The 14,240-nt window shown below is 48.0% G+C and overlaps 5 protein-coding genes across 5 annotated transcripts; 3 read left to right on the top strand and 2 right to left on the bottom strand.

Annotated features, from left to right (window-relative positions):
- Window positions 1–376: 376 nt before the first annotated feature.
- EV420DRAFT_631922 (Alpha/Beta hydrolase protein) lies at window positions 377–3,065 on the top strand. The gene is made up of 8 exons (XM_060482870.1): window positions 377–781; window positions 831–961; window positions 1,017–1,299; window positions 1,353–1,433; window positions 1,488–1,709; window positions 1,765–2,051; window positions 2,109–2,818; window positions 2,875–3,065. The coding sequence occupies exons 1-7, from the start codon at window positions 550–552 to the stop codon at window positions 2,799–2,801; spliced, it is 1,929 nt and encodes a 642-aa protein (XP_060328274.1). The 5' UTR covers window positions 377–549; the 3' UTR covers window positions 2,802–2,818; window positions 2,875–3,065.
- Window positions 3,066–3,981: 916 nt separating this feature from the next.
- EV420DRAFT_1481931 (uncharacterized protein) lies at window positions 3,982–4,985 on the top strand (the record flags this gene model as incomplete). Its single annotated transcript, XM_060469824.1, has 2 exons — window positions 3,982–4,708; window positions 4,768–4,985. 2 exons carry the CDS (start codon window positions 3,982–3,984, stop codon window positions 4,983–4,985), a joined length of 945 nt encoding a protein of 314 aa, XP_060328273.1.
- Window positions 4,986–5,264: 279 nt separating this feature from the next.
- On the bottom strand, window positions 5,265–7,657 carry EV420DRAFT_631831 (uncharacterized protein). The gene is made up of 13 exons (XM_060482868.1): window positions 7,387–7,657; window positions 7,197–7,332; window positions 7,105–7,138; window positions 6,972–7,050; window positions 6,802–6,919; window positions 6,631–6,753; window positions 6,543–6,575; window positions 6,431–6,491; window positions 6,138–6,365; window positions 6,029–6,085; window positions 5,909–5,972; window positions 5,585–5,859; window positions 5,265–5,537 (listed from the first exon to the last, which is right to left on the bottom strand). Exons 2-13 carry the CDS (start codon window positions 7,319–7,321, stop codon window positions 5,445–5,447), a joined length of 1,290 nt encoding a protein of 429 aa, XP_060328272.1. The 5' UTR covers window positions 7,322–7,332; window positions 7,387–7,657; the 3' UTR covers window positions 5,265–5,444.
- A 1,350-nt stretch (window positions 7,658–9,007) lies between these two features.
- On the top strand, window positions 9,008–10,548 carry EV420DRAFT_1697675 (uncharacterized protein; the record flags this gene model as incomplete). Its single annotated transcript, XM_060479446.1, has 6 exons — window positions 9,008–9,233; window positions 9,272–9,378; window positions 9,430–9,582; window positions 9,641–9,670; window positions 9,720–9,740; window positions 9,795–10,548. 6 exons carry the CDS (start codon window positions 9,008–9,010, stop codon window positions 10,260–10,262), a joined length of 1,005 nt encoding a protein of 334 aa, XP_060328271.1. The 3' UTR covers window positions 10,263–10,548.
- On the bottom strand, window positions 10,434–13,939 carry EV420DRAFT_631785 (fungal-specific transcription factor domain-containing protein). Its single transcript, XM_060482867.1, has 10 exons — window positions 13,356–13,939; window positions 12,673–13,301; window positions 12,529–12,622; window positions 12,447–12,465; window positions 12,103–12,395; window positions 11,622–12,056; window positions 11,469–11,565; window positions 11,294–11,419; window positions 10,700–11,241; window positions 10,434–10,639 (listed from the first exon to the last, which is right to left on the bottom strand). The coding sequence occupies exons 1-10, from the start codon at window positions 13,841–13,843 to the stop codon at window positions 10,606–10,608; spliced, it is 2,757 nt and encodes a 918-aa protein (XP_060328270.1). The 5' UTR covers window positions 13,844–13,939; the 3' UTR covers window positions 10,434–10,605.
- Window positions 13,940–14,240: the final 301 nt, after the last annotated feature.

Here is a 14,240-nt window from a genome sequence, read left to right as displayed (position 1 = left end):
TTGATGGAGCTGCCTGATACACCGCTGGATCCCGAACTACGACGAAACTGTGAATTCCGGCGATTCCTGGAAAGGAAATCAAGTTTGTTTGCCAAGGACATTTTCCGAGAGCGTTTACCCGTCTCCCTTGCCTTTCTCCTTTCAAGACACCATCTTCATCTCGCTTTCGGGCGCTTAGGTACAGGATACTTGTACGATTCATCAGTTAATCCTCCTTAGTAACCACTAGGCACACCTGGAAACTACTTGGAACTGGCTGGACTCGTTGGCTTAGTGTGAAGCATCTTCTGCATGTAGGCATACTCTCCGATCGGACCAGACGGCTTGCGGTGGCCGATACATTGCAGCGGGGATCGTTCCAAATGCGACTTGATGCGCCAAAGTAATCCATTCCGTTACGGAAAAGCTGTATTGCCCTGTTTGAATGCGTCCTTGCATATCATTATACGAGCATGGCTTGTATAAATATCCTCAGTCCTTGGCTGCATCATTCTCACTGTTTTCTCCAAAACATCACCGCCTCCTCAACTTTTACTCAACGTTTTCGTTATGATTCTAGTTTCATCCCATGGCGAGAAGAACGAGGAGAAGGCCAAAGGACAGGACTGTTCGACGGGCTGCTGCGGGGAGCTTAAACATCTACAGGAACTGATACGCCACTACACGACGCCCGGCATCGCTCCACCATCTGCTCGCATGATTCCCAATGTCAAGGTCGAACACAAGCCAGACTTCAGGTTATGGCATTGGTGGAAGTATGGCTGGTTTGTGGCTTCAAAGGGTAGGTTTTATCTTCTTAACAAAGTCAATGTCCTCATCTTTGTTTCCAGCCACACAAATGACCGGAGACGCGCTCGTACACACTATCTGGGGCCCCAGAAAAAAGTCATGGGGTATCCAAATGACTCTTATGTCAAGTCTCATGCGTAACGCTGGTCAACACACGGATCTGATGGATGTTGTATGTGACTTTTTCCTTATGTTAACATGTTGCAGACGTCTCATCGTTTAATCAGCCTTCTATTCGTATGTTTATGGGTATGGGTGGTATGGGTCCTGCACCACCAGACGCGCTCGTGACGCCGGTCACATTTCACGTCAAGAAGTGCCGTCTCCGTGGTATTCTCGAGGAATTCGATCGTCAAGAAACAGGCAAACGCGAACTTTCTGGAGAATGGGTCGTCGGAAAGCGCACCTGGAATCGGCTTCAGACAGAGTGGAAGGCAGCTCAGATTGGTGAGAGAGGATCCCACACTTTCGCCAAGAAGACGGAACGTGTTATGCTCTACATTCATGGAGGTGAGTACTTGTGCTCCTTAATGTATATTTGCCGACTCTCTAACCCCTTTGAGGCGCATACTATGTTGGTAGTGCATCAGAAAAGCGCGTGATTTCCGTGCCTTTGGCGCAGTACACCGATTCTCGTGTCTTCTGTAAGCTCTTTCGTGGACTGGCCGTCTATCTTTGCTAACCGGTGTCTGTTTCAGCACTCGATTATCGACTTGCACCAGAGACCCATTTCCCTGGGCCCCTCCACGATGCTGTTATTGGTTACTTCCGTCTTATCGACGACTTGCACATTCCACCGGAGAACATTATTGTCTGCGGAGACAGTGCTGGGGGAGGCCTATCACTGGCTTTGTTGATGTATCTTCGAGATAATGACTATCCGATGCCAGCAGGGGCGATCCTGATGTCTCCATGGGTTGGTGAGTGATCTCTAGACTTCTTAGCCGTGTGTATGGTGTTTGACCTTGTCCGCAGATCTTACCATGAGCGGCGAGTCATGGGAATCAAACGCACAGTACGATGTCATCCCGGTATTCTCACCCAAAGACCACATGAACCCGATTGCTAATTACTTGGGAGACAACATTGATCGATACTTGATGCATCCTTACGCCAGTCCGCTGTTCGGTGATTTCAAAGATCTCCCACCCCTTCTCATCCAATCTGGAGACTCCGAAGTTCTGCGGGACGAGATCGCCCTGCTCGCACACAAGGCGGAACTAGCGGGCGTAAACGTTCGTCATGAACTTTATCAGGATGGCGTAAGTTCCGGTTACTTCTAATAATCTACAGCCTTCTAAGACTTTACCCCATACCAGGTTCATGTTTTCCAAACCTTCCCATTCCTAGAGGTGTGGTCGCGCTCGTTCATGGCGATGCACGACTTTGTCCGCAATACGCTCCATCATCTCCAGCGTGAATCTCCCCAGGTTCTCGCCGACAAGGCTGAGAGATCTATGGAACAGGAAATCGACACACATGCTGCGCTCGTTATCAGCGCTGATGGGACGGAGACTTCTGTGGGAGTGGAAGGTGCCAAGGCGTCTTTGCTTGATGAGGATGGGCACGACACAGCGGATAGCCATTGTCTCAACTGCGGGCGCCGCCAGGATTCTAGTTGGTCCTCGTCCTCGGAGACCGATGTAGAATCTGAGGAAGAGGTCGATATCAAGATATCCGTTGTCCCGCCATCCGACAACCCTTCGCCTTTGGTTACCCGGTCAAATACCGAGGATGATTCGGAGGTTCTTCCTCCATCTAAGGGATTGAAGCGCGTCTCGTCTGTATCTTCGATTTCGTCCACTCTCACTGACTCGCCGCCGTCATTGTCGAAACCTCTGCCGGATCGGAGCAGGCCTTTGCATCTCGCTAATCCTATAGCTGAGCGTTGGCACCAGGCGAAGAGTCGGAGCAGGAGCAGGAGCAGGAGCAGAAGTCCTTTCAGGAGGCCTCTGACTCCGGAGGTGGCTAGACAAGTTGAGAGCTGGTCCTGGCACTTTTGGTCTAGTTAGATTATTTAACGCCAAAGGTATCTATTTTGTGTTTTATGCTGATTCCTGATAACACACTGACTTCGATTCTAAGATAGATTCTTTGCAATACTGTACCAATGGTTAAATATGCGTCGGGAAATTGTAACTTAACCTCTAAGGGCGATAGCATGCAGTTCTACTAAACCCAATATTTACTTGCTTCATTAGGTAGTGATATATCTACCGTTATCATTGTATGATTGGCATAATCTTCTTCCCACCACTACAAGTGAACTGTGTACTTACGTCCTTCGTCTTTAAGTTCTACGGTTGGTCGTTCGCCGCTCTCGTAACCTTCCATCATCTAATGCATGCCAACGGCCAAATGGTAACTGTGTTTAGACAGCACCGGTACTACTACTACTGCTGCTGTTAAGTATGACTGTGATGGCACAATATTTATATAGTCTGAAGTTTTAACCTGACCATAAATTTACTTCGAAGCTTCTGCATGGGTGAAACCTACTCGTACGGAGGGATAATCTCGGAAATGTTCGCAATTATTCTATCTCGCGGCTCTCAAAGAAATTCCCCCCAATTTCGTCGACGTCTAATAAGTAGACGCGTGGCAACATTCGGCTTGCATGGGCGCCGTAATTGGAGTACAGTCGCAGCTTTACGGCGAGGTTTTAATTGGCGGGAGCAACCTGCGCCTTGGCAACCATTACATGGAGGAAAAATAAACATCTGCTGAGAATCCCGATGAGTGTTACTAAAGTTGACCGTTCGCCTGCCATTCAAGCTACTTACACTCTGAAGTACAACCAAGGTCGGCTATGCGGTCAGGCACCTTGGTGGTATTGATCAGAAGTTAGCGACCGACACGCGCTTCGGACAGGCTTGGATTGGAAAGCCTCCTGATTTCCCCGGGACGCAGTAAGCAGATTGATGGCCACTGTGGAAGAAATTTCGATAAATTCAAAGTCGCATCCTCCATGGCCACGTTAACGGAGAATACGGCGACAGAAAGGAAGCTCGGAATAAATATTTTCGCAACGCTCCAAAGTGGTCGTCTCAGAGGAAACGGCCCTTCCTATTTGGGCGATCACGATTACGTGTTGTTTGGATATGCTTATCAACAACCACACGTCGATTTACTTCCTTTTACTGCTTGCTTTTGTATTTATACTCTTACCGTATTCCCTTCACTACGACAGAGATGGCAGACCTCACGGTCCTTTCTTCTTTACCTCCAGTGCCTCTAATACCTCAGAGCAGAAGGCCATTCTCTTGGAACGGAACAGGGATTCCAAGACGGTCGAAGAACTCCCTTTCGCCACCGACACGAAAAGAGCAGCAATCACGGTCACTAGACGTGTATGCAAGCAATGCATTGAGGAGTAGGAGGCTATCAAGCACTAGTATTGCAGAGGAAAGGGAAGAGGAAGAAGCGTCGACGTCGTCGTCGGCGGTGATGATACTTCCAGGGCCGCGGTCAACTTCCCCGACACACGATAGGGAAGCCTCTCAGTCATCCTCCGTATCGGCGTCTACATCGACGTCGACCAGGGTATCGCTGGATACCACTTCAGTGTCGTCGTGTTCTTCTTCGTCCAGTATTCCTCCTCTGGATGACTCTGTGATGCAGCACAAGACCAGAGTAGCATCACCGGAACCTTTGCCGCCACGAACTACTCGTTATCCTAGCACTCGCCATCGCCCCATGCGGTCTCGAAGTGCCCCTCCATTCAAGACTACCTTCCAGCTCGAGAACGACTCCTCCCCAAATTCACCTTCATCAACGGACTCGACAACGCCGCAGTTCACGAGACATCGCACCAAGAGGAGCATGACTACGTGGAATACACCGACGTCGGCCACAAGAACGTGGTCGTTCGGGTATGGGCATAATAAGAACGAGCTGTTGAAGCCGCCACCACCGTTACGTGAGTCTCCGCCGTTTCAGCTCCATCATGATTGTTCAGCCTCGACGTTTTGACTGTAGATCGACCGACGACATTCTGGCGCCATACAACGCGCTCGGGGGTGACCTCATCGTCATACTCGCCTTCTACGCATCTAATACGGCGGTCAACGTTCATCGCAGCAGGACTCAAGTTTGACAAGCCCGTATGTGATCTGAGTGCACTTGGGGTGGAGAGTCGGATACAGAGTCCAGCTGCGCACAAGGTCCGCGAGGTATTTTGGGAGGTGGTACTATAGCGGGAAAACGAGGTCCTTTGAACCTCCAAGGCGCAATGGGCGCATGACCCGCATCATCTGGTTCCAAGGGCGTCTTCTTTTTCTTGGGCACCAGTCTCATTTCGTGCTACAATCCAGTCACAGCGCCGCTTGACGACGTGCTTCTCAAGTCCTGATGGACGTTGATGCTTCCAGACAGTCACATCGAACATACATACCCTGCTGTCAAGCACTTCATTTTTTGATACCCTCCACGCGCCATGATTTATCCTTACACGTATGCAACATCGCAATTCCTTAGCTAACAGTGTATGCTCGAATAGCAAAAGCTCATTTACACGGATGGATACGTTACATTTACATTATGGACTCAACTATGAACATCCACACTTTCTTCATCATCATGAGTAGATAGTACTGTAGATCTGTCGTCTTCATTGACGCTACCACCTGTAGATTCAACAAAAAGCAGCAGGACTGTCAAAATGAGGCATATTGCCAAGGCTCCGTAGAGACGACTATAATTAGTGATGTCGGGGTTGCCCCAGTCAAAAAACTTTGGACGAACATATTCTTGGAAACCTGTCAGACGACGGAAAAATGAAGGAGATGCCACATACTGAGAACATGCCTCCTAGCGCTTCTATGACGGAGAAGGAGCCGAAGAGAACTGCGCTGTAGGAAGGGACCAATGAATATATCGCGGGAGTGATAGCGACTGTGAAAGGCGAGATAGCCGCGAAAACGAGGTGGGCAATTCTATTTGAATTTGCAATAGAGAAGACTGTGACAGTGGAGAAGACGTCGAGGGAGAGACAAGTGTAAGCTAGGCGCCGGTTAAACCTGAGAACAGCCTGAAGGGGTCGTGGTTTTCGTTGATACAGAATAAGGATGGCTGACAGAAAGTCTATTTAGGCAGCGCCGCGTGAACGATGAGTACTCACCAGGATAAAGAAAGAGTAACGCAAACACGGAGGCGACGAATGCGAATATGGAATACCACCAGTACTGTTATGAAGCGAACGGGTGTTAGTGGGGATGGGCGAGAAGAACCGTAGGCGTACGAAGAAAGGACCTTCCGAACATAATATTCCGAACCGCATTTTGATGATTTCGAAGTTCTGCATTGGTTCGTTAAATATTTCGAGTGCGGAAATATATAGAGCATCTTACGGGGGTCATAGCGTACGCAAAAAGGGTTAGAGTCAACCATGGTTGCTGTAAGAATACCACCACGGGAGAGATCATAACCTTGAGGATAGGTAACTGTTGATCTGGACTTTGTAACGTTTCGGGGAGGAGCCAAATGATCAGAACAATATTTAGCAAGGCAACAACGCTAGATATCATCATCCACAGGATGAAGAATATCTGGCCTGCCGGCAGCAAGACTATGACAAACTGTTAAGTTGGTCGATGTTCAGATATATCTTGCTCCTGAAAGGACGTTTGGGACTAGTACGTACCCCTGCGACCGCGGCATAAAAAAAGAGACTCAGGCCCTTGAGAGCGCTGAATAGCATGAACCTGGTGATGAGAATTGTCAACCATGAACAGGATACGTATCAGGAAGCTTGCCTTGAATTGGGTGAGGTGCAGTCACCGATATAACTGCGGTCAACAAAAACATTCAGCAGTTGTTGAATTGTAGAGACTCTAAGCATACGTATAAAGAAGGCCACTGAAGGCGATATTGCCCCCAAATAGACAGTCCAAAGCAACGATTCCGACATAAACGCGAGGGTCCGGTGGAAGTTTTGCTTGTGGAAGTGCGATGAAGAGGAGGTACCTGTGTTATTTGTTGATGATAGAATGGTACGCTAATCAAAATACGCACGATAACGTCGTCCCAGTCAGAGAAATAAGCATTATTGGTTTCCTCCCCCATACGTCAGCCAGGTGGCTCCACCATCCAATGGTAAGTAAACTCAATAAGACACGAAGCGTTTGCCTGTCTGCAAATCACCTTCCTTGAGCAACGAGTCACGTGGAGTCGAAGATGCTGACATTTCCAGAGGTACCAGTGCTCATTTATATCCTTTGAGAGGATGAAGGAAACCGAGACGAATCTATCGTACATCCCTCGCTATGGAGAATTATTCAGCACAGAAGGATGGGGAAGGAGGTTAGAAATACGTACGTGTAGAAAGTACACAGCAGCTACGAGAAACAACCTTCGAGTTGTAGCAACGCTGTTGAACAAATGCAGGAGAAAATAGTGGGGACACTCACTTGCAAAGGTCCCATCTTCGGTTGTCACTGCTAGTACCGTTCACCTCATTTCTTGGCAATAGAGGTGACGTTTCAGTGGCAGTTCCCTGAGCGGGCGTACTGTCTCCAGATTCCTGCATCGACATTATGGTGGTCACTTGAGATGATAGTTTTAGAACAAGGCTGTGCATCGAACTAAGGCATCACAGACCGCGACTATCCGGTTACCAAGGGAGGTTCTAGAAAGTTACAGCATAGGAAGGCCAGATTCATATTGAAGCTCGACCAAATGTTACAGCAACGGCGGTTAGTGCACGGGCAACCCCTGAATCAGCGATTTCAGCATTGGAGTGCGACTCGGAAGCCGGTTTCCTAAACTGAAAATGCAAAATCAATATTGTAGCTCGAGCCGTAGAGATATTCCCATTTAACGTGTCCTAATACATGTTTCGAGATCAGAGATTATTCTCCATTCGGTATTTCTGACGATCGTGAAGGAGTGCATTGGATCGACCAGAAGCGAGAGAGGGTACGCAAAAAGGGTGACAGCATGATACGCAAATAGAAAAAAATCTTGCGGTTCTTCAAAGGCGAGTCTTTTGAGAGTCAAAGAGCGTCTTATACAAGATCTGAACCCGATATGTCAGATTACCGACTCGGATACGCGTAGACTTCGGGCCGCAATTAGTCGACGGCCCCGAGTCGGGTGGCGGTGCAATACCGGCGTTAGGTGACCTCAAGCTTAAACTCTTCAAAGCAGTATGCAGAGAAGCTAGTGTGAGATACACCGATCGGCGTTGAGTCGTTGACTCACACGTTACCAGTGAATGTCAGTGAACTACATAATGGGTGTCACGGAGAACATGGAGAATCAACAAGTATAAGTCGGAATTTTGAACGCCGTGAATGGTATACAAGAAGGAATAGGCTGAGGTAGCAAGCGAACTCAAAGTGAAAGGCGGAGAAAAGAGAGATTCGGTGGCTGTGCTGACCTTACGCGTTAGGAAAGACCTTCGGAAGTAATAACTTGAACAAATAAAAGTTTTCTTCAAATAATTTTCATCGACATCCATTCATGCGCCGACTGACTAGCTTTGTTATCCATTTCTCCCCGCCTGGCCATGGCTAAAAATGCATAATATGATATGTTAAAGAGTCCAGTCAAAGGGTGAACATCCACAACTTTAAACGTCTCGCGCAATGTTTTGACGAAGGCGTTGCGTCCGCAGGGAAAAGATATGTCTTGAATGTTGGATGGTTCCTGCCATTGATAGATGATGTGCGGATATATCTATGAATATTTCATGGTGCGTCTATGGGATGTCCATCGGACAACTTGTCAAACTTAAATAGTCTAGGGGAATTGCCTTTCCGTTCGCTTCCTCTTTGTCTTTGGACCTCGAAGCACATTTGGTGCCATACCGTAGAGCGGCCAAAAATTTCCCCCATGACGACTTGATTCCCCATTTGGGCATCACCGCTCTTGTGCGAGTCGGAGGATCGTAAAGATTCAGATGATCGGCTAGCGGGCGTAGCCGCATGAGAAAAATCTCATGAAATCTCACCTCGATCGACCAATGATAGTTTAACAATCATTGCGTCGACCATAAATCTGAGATTCAGAAGGCTCTCGATCAAATTTCATTGACGAGCAACCGTTGCCCCTGAATCGTTGCTCCTGCGCCTGTTTCCGAGTCGTTGTTCCTTCGTTTCCAATGAAATGATCATGTAGGAGGATGCGCCTGCGTCTGACTAGTGTATATGGAACGGGCGTGGTGAAGGGAAGAAATCAGGCATTCTACAACATTCTACTAGCTCTTCCTTCACCTCCAATGGCCCTGTCTACTTCTAGCTGCTCTTTGTCCCCCGCCTCCTTGGTTTCCAAGAAGGGTTCAAGGGTGACCATCACTTCGAGCTTTGTTTCGATCTTCTCAAATATCAAGACTCTTTTAGCACCACCGACTCGGACTGAGATAGTGCATGTTGAGAGCTCTGCCGTCTCTAAAATGGGATGGGATGTGCTACTGTATTTCTTCCAGTGGGTGGGTGTGGATCCTTGTGTGTTATTTTACCCTGTGACTAACGGGAAATGATAGCGTGGTCCTTAGCGATGGTCTACCACGTTTACCCTGAGCTGACAGGAATGGAATGCCTTACCCGGGCTGCCGTCTACTTTTTTCTTTGCATCGGGATCAAATGTTTGGTGAGGTTAATCGTTCTCTATTTCAATCTATTGTCTCATCTTCGATTGCAGATTATGACTATTGACGATATCCTCGACTATGACATTGATGCGAACGTCGAGCGTACGAAGAACCGGGCTCTGCCAAGAGGTGCTATCAGTATCGAGCGAGTCTGGTTGTTCTTTGCTCTCCAAGTTGTGATTGGTGTCTTTTCGGCATACAAGGTTCTGAGCCTTGACGCATAAGTATGGTCACTCTGCTGCTGATTTCCTGTGCTCACAGTATTCGTCCATTCAGTCTGCGCATTTCCATGTATGTGTGGCCGTTGTACGTCCTGTACCCCACCTGCAAGCGCTGGTAGTACTTTGCTCCCATCCCTCTGGTGAGTAAAGTCGTAATGCATATCAAATTCTCGATTCTAACCCATCACTCCCAGAGCTTGATGTTCAACATTGACATCTACATGGGATGGGCCGTTCTCGCACCTGACAGCCAAATTCCCTACCACGCCCTCACTGCTGCATACATCGGTGCGACGATGTGGACTATCACATATGAGACTGTGTATCAGCACCAGGACAAAGTGGACGACGTCAGGATTGGCATGAAGTCGCTCGCCATCTTGTGTGGCAGATACACCATCTTCGTCTGCTCCGCTACCACTATCGGCTTTGCAGGGTTGATGGCCTGGGCTAGGTACCTCAACGAGCAGGGAGTTGCCTACTACGTCGCTGTGGTGCTTTCAGCCTCCGTTCTCCTGAAGGTGCTCCTTGTGATGGATATCGACAAGCGAAGGGAATGTATGAGGTTTTTCTTGCACACACCGACCTTTGGCAATCTTATACTCACCGGTTTAATAGTCGACGTTGTTGTTCAGCGAGCAGTTGAAGGAATTTCTCTGTAAACCATTACATACGAATGTACTATTAACTTAACTACATGTACTCGCCCCCAGGGCTACAAGCTATCCTCTAAACCGTCCTGCAAAATTGTGTTCTCCGGCTCGTACAATTGAATTCAGATGTAATAGTAGTAATACTTACTACGAATCGCAAATCTGGAACGGCCTTGAGTCGGATTCACCTAGGGGTAGCCGCGCGTCTTCCTATGATCTCAGACATGAAAGAAAAACAGAATTTCGAGTATCTACCGAGCGAAGCCAGAGAGATAAGTATCAATGCATAGTCACTGGAATTCGTTATGGCCACTCTATGATAAAATACGAATTATCAACAATGCAGTGTCGATCATGCAGAAGGGTGTGTCTCGAACCACGCAAACCTATATCCAAGAAAGAGTCAGGTGATGTCTCGAGCATATTGCAAAACCGAAAAACTATACCCAGGTATCGGCATTCCCTGAAACCACTCGGGGTTATTAAGTTCTTGGATCTCGGCCGTGAACATTTCACCTCCCCTACCTCCTTGGCCCCCCGCCCCGATGTTCCCATTGATATTCTCACTCCCGTAAATGAAATGAGGAAACCCAACGCCGCTCCCAAACTGTACTGGCCAGGTGCCAGCTGTATCGGTCGCTTCTAGCCTATAAGTAAAACCCATAGAATCGTATCCGTTTTGATGGTCTTGAGCAGCAGATGATGGTCGGTTATCACTACCTTCTCCAATAATCTCTCCAGGTATGTGCCTGGGTATTCCCATATTCCCTTGCAGAATTGTCTGCGAACCTCCGAAAGTCGTTCCCTGGCCGCTGCGTTGGTACTTGTCCAACATAGTAGCCAAGAACCTAGCATACAGTTTCGGGGTATGGCGATCGTCTACTGCGATGTCGGATGAGCTAAATTTCTCAATCAATGTCCCAATGAGATCGACGCTCTCATCTCTATCAGCGGTATCCAGAAGGGACGAAAATTCTGGTCGTAGGAGCTGTTTGTCTCGTTAAGTCGGCAAAAATAGAGGTTGATAGCACGGTGCGTACTTTGAATAGGAATACAGCTGCGAATGCGATACACATGAAATGGAGATCTGGAGCATAGCGCATGAATCCGCTAGGCACCAAATCCTCGTTGACACATCTGATCACTGATTTGGCATATTCGAGGGACTGTAAAACGCGTTATGGACTCCGTACAGAAAGAAAACACAAGTCATACCTTACTCAAGAAATAACCATACCAAGCTTCTACACCCATATGAAACACTTGATGTAAACAAAAAGAGAATATCACCAGCCTGAAGCAGGCTACGAAGCTACGCACAAATTTGCATTAATGTTATGTCTAGCTTAGAAACGGTTCTGAACTTACAGGTGTAACTGACTACACCTGAGCATAGCTTCACGGTGGAATCCCCCAGCCCTGAATTTCCTCCTCCATTCCTCCTTGAATAGTTCTATCTCCACGTCATATCTCATGATGATGTCGTGCAAATTTCCCCTCTCCGAATGGATCAGCCTGCTCTGGTCTGACAACACTTCATCATGGAACCTTGATATGATGCGCAAAAGGGCATTGTACCCGCACAGCTGCACATCATAGTCGAGATTATAAGGGGATTGTTTATACCACTCAGGCTCCTCTGAATGAAGGATGATCGTAGGCTTTCCAAATAGTATCGCTGTTCCTCGATCAAGGACGAAGCATAAATGCCAGATACGGTCTCTATTGAGAGCTTCGCGTTCCTGTGTCTCGTTTGCCGGTTTCGCTGTTGGCACTTCATGCAAGTGCAGAGCAGTCGCGATACTGTTGAGAGATCAGACAATAAGATAATGGAATACGATGAACGTGCCTAACTGCCAGACCCGTGTACAACCAGCTCTGATCCCTATCCCAACTCCTTTTAGGGACGTCATAGATACTCATCAAAATGTAAGCCTGGCACAGCTCAATGTTTTTCATCTCGTCTTGAATGAGGGCATTTGCGGCTGCATGTTTTGCAAAATGCATGGCTATCAGGTAAATGCTCGACTTCGGGGGATGGTATCGACACGCTATCGCACAGATAACCGTGAAAAGGACAGGGCATCGGGCCAAAGTCGATTTCGGGGTAAGCAAGATCGGATCGAGTATGCCTATGAGGGGCTAAATGATAATCAGTGTACCTTACAATAAAGCGAATCTGTGCTTTCTCACGTTGATGTGTTTATAGAAGCTTCAAAATCGAACGACAAGTCAGCAAATTCGAAACATGCCGAAAATTGACGAGAAAGCTCACACGTCAAACAATTGTTCGGAATCCTCCATTGTTACAAGCCCTAGAGCCAGTATCTCTGGAGAATTTTGCCCCTTCGAATGGTCCCGATTAAATCCTGGATATATGAGTGCTTGATAGAAATACAACTTGAATGATGAAACGAACCGAGTTCTGAAGAACTTTCTGGCTCGCCAGCAATATCATGCTGAACATTTTCGCGCTCCCTTTCCTTTCTCTTCTGACTGGCAAACGTCCGATCTGGTCCAAGTCCAACAGGAACATACGAAGACTCAAGAGGAGAGGACGCGTCTTGCACAGGTCGCGGAAGTCGATTTCGCAAGTCAGATGAGGGTGAGCATGTCGACGGAGACGGTTTGCGGACGTTGATAGGCCATTTGATGTTCGCTAATCCAAAAGCTTCTATCCCAATCGAACCTTCAGGAATCCTGCCAGTCAATCTTGTTCCCTGCCTCTGAACTTGTACCTCCTGGTTTCTATGGGCAAGCAGATCGCATTGCTGGTTATACAATAATCGACCTGAATATTCTTCGCTCGGTTCCTCATCACCTTCACGAAGATGGTTAAATGAGCTCCCAGTGCTGGTTTGTACACCGGACTTGAGATGATGGAGCCAGGCAAGAACACTGGGTTCGTTAGCATCGGGGGGTGATATAGATTTGAGGTATTCGTCGATGGAATGAGGTGTCGCAAGGTAGGGATTATAGAGCTGCTTGAGGAGACTCTCAATGACAGCATCTTTCTGTCGGATTTCGGCCAAAAGGCGCTCACGCTCGCTGTCGGCCAATCAGACTGTGTTTTACGAGTACATATCCATATAGATGACTTACTAAACCTTTGGTTTCGGGGCCTCGACGACGCAGCGGTAGCCTTTTGGCTTACATCGATGGCATGCCTTTTCACCAGGGGCGAAGTCACATTTCATCTTGACTTTCTTGCACCGGGTACATGCACCCGGCCTACGCCCAAAGGTATTGTTGTCACTGCGATTAGAGTTGTTATCCCCGTCCCCCATGGGCATATGCATCGTCCTGCCTGAAGGCATCTTCTTTGACTGCTTCACTGTCTGCGGAGCAGTGGGCGGTGGAAGGTAATTTGGATGCGTGTTGCTTGTCATCTCGTCATAGCTACTGTAGCTGCCTTGTTGCTGATTAGACTCCATCGGATGTTGGTAGTTGACTTGTTGAGCAGGCTGCTGCTGCCATTGTCCATGGTCATAGAAGTTAACGCGCTGCTGGTGCCAGAGGCCGTAGGCATCCTGAGATGGTTGGGAGGACTCGGCACTGGCATCAGAGAAGGAGGGAGTAGGACCACTCATCGTGATATTGCGAGTATTGTCATCTTGATGCTCGCGTCTTAAAAGTCTGTTCTCGCCGGCAAACTGCCGGATGCAGTCACGGATTTTGCGACTCTCCGGATAAGTAGGTGAGAAAAGCCGCGTGAACTCCCGAATCCTCCACGCAACAATTGGGGGAAGAAGAACAAGGAGAGGCAGACTAGGTGGACAGATATGAACTAGTGAAACGTGAGTTTCTGGTGCTTAAACATATAGCCAAACAGTTACCGTGAAGATGATAAGACTACTGGTCATAACTGCGGTACATACTCAGCGATGTATAGCGTCGTGGTTCACCCCGTCCATTCCTGAGACAAATCTTATCGGCACATGGTTAGCATTACCCCCCTTGACTTGGCAGTGATTGGTGTGATGTTAA

This window comes from Desarmillaria tabescens, assembly GCF_030435595.1.
Source record: "Desarmillaria tabescens strain CCBAS 213 chromosome Unknown EV420scaffold_29, whole genome shotgun sequence".
NCBI lineage: Eukaryota > Fungi > Basidiomycota > Agaricomycetes > Agaricales > Physalacriaceae > Desarmillaria > Desarmillaria tabescens.
The sequence above is the reverse complement of the archived record's forward strand: the minus strand, read 5'-3'. Positions and strand labels throughout refer to the sequence as shown.

What these genes read in the sequence shown, in the direction of transcription:
- EV420DRAFT_631922 (XM_060482870.1), top strand. Translation starts at nt 550, where the DNA reads ATGATTCTAGTTTCATCCCATGGCGAGAAGAACGAGGAGAAGGCCAAA. An exon ending in CACCGATTCTCGTGTCTTCT is followed by an intron (nt 1,434 to 1,487) that starts GTAAGCTCTTTC and finishes TGTCTGTTTCAG; the next exon opens with CACTCGATTATCGACTTGCA. An exon ending in ATGAACTTTATCAGGATGGC is followed by an intron (nt 2,052 to 2,108) that starts GTAAGTTCCGGT and finishes ACCCCATACCAG; the next exon opens with GTTCATGTTTTCCAAACCTT.
- EV420DRAFT_631831 (XM_060482868.1), bottom strand. Translation starts at nt 7,321, where the DNA reads ATGTCGATGCAGGAATCTGGAGACAGTACGCCCGCTCAGGGAACTGCC. An exon ending in TTCAGTGGCCTTCTTTATAC is followed by an intron (nt 6,576 to 6,630) that starts GTATGCTTAGAG and finishes TGTTGACCGCAG; the next exon opens with TTATATCGGTGACTGCACCT. An exon ending in TTTATGCCGCGGTCGCAGGG is followed by an intron (nt 6,366 to 6,430) that starts GTACGTACTAGT and finishes CCAACTTAACAG; the next exon opens with TTTGTCATAGTCTTGCTGCC.
- EV420DRAFT_631785 (XM_060482867.1), bottom strand. Translation starts at nt 13,843, where the DNA reads ATGAGTGGTCCTACTCCCTCCTTCTCTGATGCCAGTGCCGAGTCCTCC. An exon ending in GCCCCGAAACCAAAGGTTTA is followed by an intron (nt 13,302 to 13,355) that starts GTAAGTCATCTA and finishes ATTGGCCGACAG; the next exon opens with CGAGCGTGAGCGCCTTTTGG. An exon ending in CAGCTGTATTCCTATTCAAA is followed by an intron (nt 11,242 to 11,293) that starts GTACGCACCGTG and finishes CGAGACAAACAG; the next exon opens with CTCCTACGACCAGAATTTTC.